Here is a 9268-nt window from a genome sequence, read left to right on the forward strand (position 1 = left end):
CACGGCGGCTCTGACAGCCTACAGTGAGTTGACAGTTCCTCACTTGTCCGCGCCATTAATGATGGCGCCATACCGTGCTCCACTATATATATACCGGGGAAGGCAACAGTGCAAGAGATCGATCCGCCCGTCTCTCCCACATACGCAGGCTCGCTCCTCTCTCTCTTCCTCCCTCTCTTTCTCAGAGCTCTCTGTCTGCATTTCACTGTTGCCCAGTCACCTCTCTGACTTGACCGTTGGAGGGTCCCCGCCGGAGCCGCCTCCGATCAGTGCGGACTTCCTTTTGCAGATGCACGCTTCCCGACGATCGGGCGATGAGGCGATTGGCCGCAACAACAGCCATCTAAATGAGCTTGGGCTAGATGTCACCGAGAGAAGCATTGTAGTGGACCAACCCGAATCCCATAGGCAGAAATAAAAGACCTGGTGAGTTCTTTTTTCTCCTAATGAGATTCAGGCCGGCCCACCGCCATGGGTCGTTGGGTATTTATAAAAATAGACTGGGATAGACATCGTTTAGACTTTAGATGGTTGTATTGGTCCAAGCCCATAATTTCAATAGGATTTTGGACCTAGTTTTCCAAAGAGGCTTTTAATCATCAACACGATTATAGTGGTCAGGAACCTGAGGAGTAAAAAGATGAACTCTTGTCAAGCCCATCATCTAAAACTAGGCCGAAACCAGTCCTGGGAAAAAGACTGCTGGCCCGTCCGAACTAGCAGAGTCCCTCATTGAGTAGGGCTGGACTTTTCTCCATCAACTAGAATAGTTTCAATACTTGGAGAATTATTAAAAGACTCTTGAATTATTCCCACATTTTATCTTGACCAAATCATTGTCCGGGTTATTCTCCAAAAATGAATCAATCCAGAACTATTCAATTATTCACCTACCGTACACAAATTTTATAATTTATCCATGGATTATTTGTCGTAATTTAAGAATAATTTTTTTATGCCTTATGATCCTATGTATTATCTTTATATGTTGACAATGTTTTACTTTACATAATTTATTATTTTTGTCATTTCTATACTAGTTTTTGAGTAAATAAATTTGAAAATATGTTAAAAGTCTACATTTTTAGTTTTAGTACATTTTTCTAAGTTTTGCTGTTCAATCAACCGGTCTACCGACCTGATCCAGTTGTCAAAGGGAGATTAGAGGATGGTTTGACATTTTGGAATGGAAAACATCAATAAGAGGGTTTCGGATTGGACCGTCCACCCTGGAATCAATATAGACCGTGAGTTTGTGTGTGTGATGTGTTCCTTTCAATTATTTGTTACAATTAATTATGACATAACAAAAGTAAATTGAAGTCCAAAGACAAAGAGGCAATTTCTGCTCGGTACCTCCACCCTTGTTCTCCACTGGCGGAAATTTCTGCATTATTTCCAGGAAACTAATAATCCAACTGTGGCATTTGATTGAAGTTATGTTTTATTTGCTCTAAAACTATTCACTTTCTTCCCTGAACAACCACTACCTGAGTTTAATAAGCCACCAGGTTATTCCAGGCAGTGACTAGAGATTGAAGCTTATGATAAATGTCAAAATTCGCCGGCCCTTATTTTTTTTCCCTATATTATTGGAATATATTTCTGGCCTTGGATTTGTAGCCCTATCTGGTTTGTGATAATTCTTTTTTTCCTTTTTGGGTCAAGGCAACCAGATGTTGAATATTGGATATTGCATGGAAGCTACTGCATCATCTTTCACCTGTCTTTCTCTATATGTGATAGCACATACATCATGATAGGAAAATAATGTCCTACAATGATCATCGAGGGGCAGATGTCATTATAATGACGTTCGCAGTGATGATAATAAGATTGCGGGTTACTACATCGCCCAATTAAGAGACAAAAAATTATCATCATCACACGCTTGAAACCAAGTGGCATATGTCATGCAGTGGAAGTGAATCTCATATTTCTTCCTTGACTCCGGCGTGATGGTCTAATCATTGAACTATTAACTAGAAGAAACTCATGGCCACTGGGGACCTTCTCTTCTAGGTTCCTGCTTGGTAATAACCAAATTTTGTCCATTCTTTATGGTTGGTTGGTTGGTTGGATTAGAGCTACAACCAAGTATATGCATATAAATAAGATGGATAAGAAGGAAGAAAAGATATAGAAATCCACGTGGCATCTTATCTCCACCTCCAGTTTCAAATTTTGAATTTGATTTGATCTAAAGTCCCCTCACCATCGCTTGAACTCATTATGGGTGCCATCACCTCACTTGGCCTCTCTTGATGCATCTATGTAACCGGATCTCTATACGAGATCTTTTCGGATCCAGTTGGATGGACGGTGATGTCCGCCTAAGATCTATTTATGTGGATGCTATTTTTTCTAATTCTAAAGACCGATAAACCTAAACGTGCTATTGAAGCTTGACTTCCTTGGCCTCACCTTCGCTTGAACTCATTATGGGTGCCATCACCTCACTTGACCTCTCTTGATGCGTCTATGTAATCGGATCCCTATACGAGATCTTTTCGGATCCAGTTAGATGGACGGTGATATCGATCTAAGATCTATTTATGTGGATGCTATTTTTTCTAATTCTAAAGACGATGAACCTAAACGTGCTATTGAAGCTTGACTTTCTTGGTAGCATTTAAAGTCTTTTTTTTCATTGTAATTTTCTTGTATTTTTTTTTTATTTTGCAAATTGCTAGTCTTTCCGTCTCCGCAATAAAATTGATGGCTGGTGGGTCTCAACCTAACAGCCTCCACTAATATCAAAATAATAATAATAATAATAAATCTTAACAAGCCTGGCTGAAAGTATGCGACTTAAATGAAGACCTGTCCCAGAGGTATGGTTTTAGTCTTTTAGATTTTGGATATACATGAGTAAAGCCAAATCAGAATTGGTTACTTGACCCACTTGCATCCCTTAAGTCAAGCATACTCTCATTTCCTATATGCTTCCGATGCTGATTTTGGTTTATTTAGAGATAAAATAATAGTGCCATGACAGCTACAATAAATAATGGGTAATAACAAAAATAAAACAAAGATTCCATTGCCGCTCATCAAATAGAAATAATTATTTCCAACCAAGAAGAAAAGTTGTCTTTAGAAATTTTATCGAAGTAAGATGAGCAACGATAATGTTAAACTACCTTGTATAATTTATTTCCCACTATTGTTAAGGTGCATTAGGGTTCAAAGATCAAACTTGAGAGACCAGTGGTCCATCAAACAAGTCTTTTGTGGGGCACAACATCCGTTAAATAACTAAATCTTGACTCTGACCAGGCAAGGGCAAGGAAAGCTCAATTAATTTTGCAAATAGAACGAAATAAATGCCACTGACTATTCTCTGTGTTCATATATAGGTGGCACTACTCCGGTGCTAAGCAAGCGTGTTATGGCTTCTGGGAAATTTCAATGCCTTTCCCTTCAAGGAACCAGTCGGCAAATTCAGAAAGAGACTCTTCTAGTTTCCAAAGTGTTAAAGAACAGTGAGCGTCCGCCTATAAATAGCAAGCAAATGATAGTAATCATAGCCACAAGCTAGATCTCTGGAATTGAAGCTAAGATATAAGCTGTGGGTATCTATCTGGTTTCTTCCGTCTCCTCAGAGCCTTCAGCAGCCAGAATTTAAGGTATGTGATATTGTATTCAGCATTTAGACGTGTTATGCAAATTGAATTGTTGATCGCAGAGGAAATATGCCATATAGTTGATGCTGGTCATGGTGAAAGCAAAGAAAATCTTCATGCACACTAGCTTTTTTTACATAGAATAACGTTTGGTGCAAGCAAAAAAATAGAGAAAAGTATGCCACTTGGCATGGATTGGTGTAACTAGCAAAAAATTGTTGTCAAACTCAGATGACTTTCCATGTGCACCTAACAGGCACCCCAAAGTTCCCTTCCTTTTTATGTCCACTTCATAAGAATTCACTTTATTCTATAGTTTCTTTCTTCTTCCCTTTTTCTTTTTTTTTTTTTTTTATAAGCATTTATATGTTCACTTCTGATCATCATAACAAAAAGTGTTCTCTTATGTCCCTCCTAGATTGTAGCAACCATGTGTTTCTGATCAAAGCTCACACAAAAACATCCGACAACTCAGGATCATCATATGTTAGTATTTTCATGAGCCCATCTAATACAGATGTGACATCACATGTTAATATTTTTATGAGCCTATCTAATACAGATATGACATAGACATACATATGGTCCGACACATGAGGTATTATCCATTTTGACTCATGGATCCTCAGAAAATAAACAAGAGCCGACCCGTGAGGTATTGTCCACTCTAGCACATGAACCTTACGGTTTTATTCTTTAAAAGACATCTCACATGAGAAAGATGATTCACTCGTTATAAGCACGAGTCCTCTTTGTCTCACAATCGATGTGGAACTATTGGTGCCCTCTATATTATTAAAATCGTAATATATATATATATATATATATATATATATATATATATATATATATATATATATATATATATGGATGTATGTAAGTACGTATATATGCATATACAAATACAGCTCATGTGCAGCCCAATTATTTTCTTCTTTTTACAAGAGGGAAAGAAACACATCAACTTTGTAACCTTCTGCTGCTGTAAGAGAAGGTGCATCAAGCATTATTCCAGAAACTTATCTCCTCTTTTTCTCATCCAACTACTGTGACACACATAGACACATCATACAAATAAATAAAATACTTTGACCATCATCACTCACATATCATTATAAATAACACTCAAATTATGGGACCACTGGGAAGTTGGTGCTATTGTTTGCTCATTTTTTCATGAACAGAAAAGTTGTTTGATTGATAACAACGTCGCTTGGGATGACGATCTACGGGAAGATAATTCACCCTATGCACCCTGACCATGTGCTGAAGCTGGAGCAGGAGAAGACACCTTACATCTGTAATGGTTGTGGGGAACTGGGATTCAACTCTCGATATACATGCGAAGAGAAGGCATGCAACTTTCATCTCCACAAGGACTGTGCCACCCCTGAGGAAATTATCACCCATCCTTTCTTCCCAGGATGCTTCTTCCATTTCCTCCAATCAGGCGAGCCAAATCGGGTCTGTGATGCATGCGGGAGGGGCATTAAAGGCTTTGTCTACCACTGCTTTGATGAAGGATGGGACCTGCACCCAAGCTGTGCAGCCCTACCACATGTGATGGAGGAGGGTGAAGTAAAGCTAGTCCTCCAGCAGAAGGTGTCATCCAAATGCTACCGATGTGGGAAGAAGGAGCTCAGGAAGGGAGCCAAAAGCTGGTCTTATGTATCGACATCCAAGGAGTGCCATCTCCATGTGGCCTGTGTGAAGGAGATCCTGCTTGACAACTGGGAGAAGGAGAACCTTGGTGATGTTAAAAGAGAGGTCAAAGCAGCGACAGGGGACAGTCTAGCACTGAAGAGCACCGCGCCTAAGCTCCAAATTGTTCTTGAGAAGAAAAGGAGCAAGTTTGGGAAGTTTGCAAAGCTTAAAAAAATAGCGAAGATTGCAATTACTTTTATCATGGCTGCGGTAGTTGGAGACCCCACGGCTCTGGTTGCAGCTCTGATTGCATCCCTTATCGCTCATTGACAGAGCAAGGCTATGTCTAGTTGCTGAGAAAATGCGATGCAAGTCTACTCCGTAGACCAAAATAAGAAGATTGAGTCTTGACAAAATTTTGATGTTTCTTTCTCCCTTTTTTTTTATGTTTATAGTACTCGTTTGTGATAAGACTCGGCTTTCGCGCATGTTGTCTTGTTTGTTGCATGCTACTGTGAGCATACCTTTTTGTAGTGCAAAATAATACGGAATCTGCAATTCCACCATTTGTCTTGTGGTCTTTCCAATTATTCATTATATTTATCCCATAACTAGGAAATAAAATCGAAGTCCGGAAGAGACTCATGCCCTCGAAATTATTGACTGATTAACCAATTTTCAAAGTGCAACTCTTCATCCTCCAGCCTGGGTGGAAGAATCACTTTCAGTGGCCCTCGCAGGCTCCCTCACGCTCGTCCACCGGCGTCAGCACCGGAAAAAATATTAGTTCTGGCATTTGATCAAACAGGAAACGGGCATCTCACTGCTTTAGTATAATAATTTATTTCCATTTTGTCATTAATAGAATATGGGGAAAAAAAAATTTTATCTTACCCTATTATTAACGTCATCGTAATGACAATAACACCTTACGTCATCATTGCAAATAAAAAATAAAAAATAACATCATAGTTATCTCCGGTTGTAACGGTTGTATTTCGTTATGCTTGACCCTGGCCAAATTGTTAATTATCCCAGCAGACGCGACGCGTTATTCTAGAAGCCTCGCTAGAAGCTCCATGCCTTTCGCTTGAAGTAATTAATCTCTTTAAGTATGTATTAAAAGGTTATGTTCCAGCCCACGAATCTGCTCAGAGATTGCCAGCCTCAGAGACTACAAGCTGCCCAGCCCTCTCAGGTATGTGATTTCTTCGCCGACAATTGATCAGTTATATATATATATTGGTAAGCAATTGATCAGTTATATTATACTTTGCTAAAGAACATAAAAAAGACATGTTGCTTCCGCTTGGAATTGAAATATATAGATAAATGCTTTCCATGTTCAATCAAAAATCGAGATGTTATTTTTGATAAAGAGACAGTACTGTTGTGTCCTTTTTCTGTTTCCTGTTTTATCATGCTCAAAGGAATTATTTTCCTACCGTACTTGGATTTATTTTCTTTTCAATGAACAAAGTATTTTTTATTTCTAATCATGATGTTACTGCTACTGTGCTACTGTAACACAGAGCTCCCACATATTTATGTGGTTTCTTTATTGATTACTGAGACCATGATCAGAACCGTTACTTGAGGTACAAAAGCACCATCTTGTGCCACCGGCGCATGGAAAGTTTTCGGCAAGACCTTTGCAGTGCTTTTTTTTCCTTCAAGAAACTTTTCTAGCATAATTTCAATGTAACACCACCGTCCGATCAGTATTTACTGTTTTTCACCTTATCAAGTCTCTACCGGCAGATTCAAACAGGGTCCCCCAGGGACGGTTTTTTCTTTTCTTTTTGATGAAATTCTCCTGTTGGAAATCATGACAGTCAGATGACCAGAAGCAACCTTGCTGTCGTTCCAAGGTCATCCTCTCTCTCAATATTATCCTCCGATATTAAAAAATAACCTAAAATTTTCCACTTATACATGTTCCCCAATTTGTGAGGTAGCTTTCAAGGTTGTTAAGGATCACCGTAACTTGGCACCCAAGAAAGCAATCTCACAGGACAATCTAAATTTAAGATTGTTCATGCTCATTTATAATCCTCCATCCATATCCTAAGACCTTTACGAGAAAAATATTTATATCCTAAAATTACATATGAGGACGGAAAAAATCTACGATAAATTCGTTCGCATATAAATTTATGATAAATCTGTTTGCGTATGCGAATAGATAGTGATTGATGCATATGAAAGATTCCACCCCTTCTTCCTCTCCTCTCTGATGTTTCCAGGGTTTACCCATTTTTATTTTTTTTTGACATTTTAACATGCGGACGAAAAACGGACATACCGTAGATTTTTCCGTGAGGACGTGCATGTACGGTTTACAATGTTCGGCCGAAGCTAGTTTTTAATTGTTAACCGGTTCCCCTTCATTTATTGACAGGTAGTTGTTTTCGGATAACGTCCATCACCTGTGATCCCTGACCAAAAGGAGACAAAAGCACACGTTTACCGGACAACATGATCTACGGTGAGATAATTCACTCCAGCCACCCTGATCACAAGCTCATCCTAGAACACAGAGACACACCCTACAACTGTGATGGGTGCAAGGAACTGGGATTTGGATCCCGGTATACATGCGAGGAGTCCTGCAACTTCCATCTCCACAAGGATTGCGCCTCCCCTGAGGCCACCATCACCCATCCTTTCTTCCCAGGATGTCTCTTCCATTTCCACGCAATAGGTAAGCCAGATCGATTTTGTGATGCATGCGGCCGGGACATCAAAGGCTACGTCTACCATTGCTTCCGCAAAGGATGGGACTTGCACCCCAGCTGCGCACTCCTCCCGCGTATCATCGAGGATGGTGAGATGAAGCTGGTTCTCCGCCGAGAGGTGACTTCCAAGTGCTACCGGTGTGGGAAGAAGGAGTTGAGGAAGGGTGCCAAAAGCTGGTCCTATGTGTCAACATGCAAGGAATGTCACCTTCATGTGGCCTGTGTGAAGGAGATTCTGCTCGAGAATTGGGAAAAGAAGCGCCCCCGCGATGGCAAGTTCGAGTGCAGAGCTGAGACAGAGAACAGTCTTGCATTAGAAAGCAGAGACTCGAAGCTTCAGATTGTTCTCCAAAAGAAAGAAAGCAAGCCCGGGAAGCTTGCAAAGTTTACGAAGATGCTGAAGATTGCGATCACTTTAATCATGGCTGCGGTAGTCGGAGATCCCACTGCTCTGGTTGCCACTCTTATCGCATCCCTTATCAACCATTGACAACTTGCCAAGAAAGAGTTTGTGGTATCGTAGAAGATGTCAGAGAAGTTCGCAGTCGCAAAGGCTTTTTGATTCGTTATTGGTTTATTCCTTTTGATGCTTCCTCTGTTTATCTATTTCTATTTGTGTATTGTTATTTTTGTTTCATGCTACGGTGGACACGCTCTTTGTTATGTACATTAATATGGACTGTAATTCTATAAAGACGGGTCATGCGATCCTTTCTATTGTTCATCACAACAAAAGTAATACCAGAGTTCAAAAGAAGAAACTGATGTCTTAAAATTACAACTCACTGAGCAAATTTTCCATGAGTAGTTCTTCATCCTCCCGCTTGGTTCGAAGAATCATTCTCAGCGGTCCTTGTTGGTTTCTCCGCCCTTGTTCTCCACCGGCGGCAGCGTCTGCATAACACCGGTTCCAGAAAAATGTTACTCGTGGCATTTCATCGAACAGGAACTGGGCATCGACTTATACACGAAGATGGAAGGCGATTAGATGGAGGACGAACCAGGTCGGGCTTATAGATATTGTGGACCACGGAAGCGCCAGCGAGTAGGGAGACGACCACGACGACGCATGACCAGGCGAGGGACGGTGTGCCCGTCGGCTGCCTTCCGCCTCCGAACTTCTTCACGGCATTATTCTTCATCTCTACGGATTAGTTCTAGGCCGAACCGTCTCCGAGTATAAGAAGGCAAGCACAGCGATCGACCTTTCGCCCGTATCGGGTTCGGGACCGGTCGGACCTAACGTTAACGCGTAAAATA

The 9268-nt window shown here is 40.6% G+C and overlaps 3 protein-coding genes across 5 annotated transcripts; 2 read left to right on the plus strand and 1 right to left on the minus strand.

The window, feature by feature from the left end:
- The first annotated feature begins 3441 nt into the window (after positions 1 to 3441).
- LOC105045687 (uncharacterized) lies at positions 3442 to 5836 on the plus strand. Its single transcript, XM_010924052.4, has 2 exons — positions 3442 to 3629; positions 4811 to 5836. Exon 2 carries the CDS (start codon positions 4845 to 4847, stop codon positions 5598 to 5600), a length of 756 nt encoding a protein of 251 aa, XP_010922354.1. The 5' UTR covers positions 3442 to 3629; positions 4811 to 4844; the 3' UTR covers positions 5601 to 5836.
- Positions 5837 to 5913: 77 nt separating this feature from the next.
- On the minus strand, positions 5914 to 9260 carry LOC105045686 (uncharacterized). 3 transcript variants are annotated; one of them, XR_012141698.1, is made up of 3 exons: positions 9010 to 9260; positions 8795 to 8902; positions 5914 to 6059 (listed from the first exon to the last, which is right to left on the minus strand). XR_012141698.1 is itself a non-coding variant. In XM_019850546.3 (2 exons), the coding sequence occupies exons 1-2, from the start codon at positions 9148 to 9150 to the stop codon at positions 8852 to 8854; spliced, it is 192 nt and encodes a 63-aa protein (XP_019706105.1). In that variant the 5' UTR covers positions 9151 to 9245; the 3' UTR covers positions 8694 to 8851. The 3 variants fall into 3 exon arrangements, 1 of the variants encoding a protein (XP_019706105.1); XR_003800986.2 differs by lacking the exon at positions 5914 to 6059 and adding an exon at positions 7527 to 8298; XM_019850546.3 differs by lacking the exon at positions 5914 to 6059 and having other exon boundaries at positions 8694 to 8902; positions 9010 to 9245.
- Positions 7749 to 8555, plus strand: LOC105045685 (uncharacterized). Its single transcript, XM_010924051.4, has one exon. It carries the CDS (start codon positions 7749 to 7751, stop codon positions 8496 to 8498), a length of 750 nt encoding a protein of 249 aa, XP_010922353.1. The 3' UTR covers positions 8499 to 8555.
- Positions 9261 to 9268: the final 8 nt, after the last annotated feature.

Source organism: Elaeis guineensis, chromosome 5 (assembly GCF_000442705.2).
Source record: "Elaeis guineensis isolate ETL-2024a chromosome 5, EG11, whole genome shotgun sequence".
Classification (NCBI taxonomy): Eukaryota; Viridiplantae; Streptophyta; class Magnoliopsida; order Arecales; family Arecaceae; genus Elaeis; species Elaeis guineensis.

Excerpts from the sequence above, each read along its gene's own strand:
- LOC105045687 (XM_010924052.4), top strand. The coding sequence starts at position 4,845 with ATGACGATCTACGGGAAGATAATTCACCCTATGCACCCTGACCATGTG.
- LOC105045685 (XM_010924051.4), top strand. The coding sequence starts at position 7,749 with ATGATCTACGGTGAGATAATTCACTCCAGCCACCCTGATCACAAGCTC.
- LOC105045686 (XM_019850546.3), bottom strand. The coding sequence starts at position 9,150 with ATGAAGAATAATGCCGTGAAGAAGTTCGGAGGCGGAAGGCAGCCGACG. Across the intron at positions 8,903-9,009 it reads ATATCTATAAGCCCGACCTG|ACGCTGCCGCCGGTGGAGAA; the intron begins GTTCGTCCTCCA and ends GGTGTTATGCAG.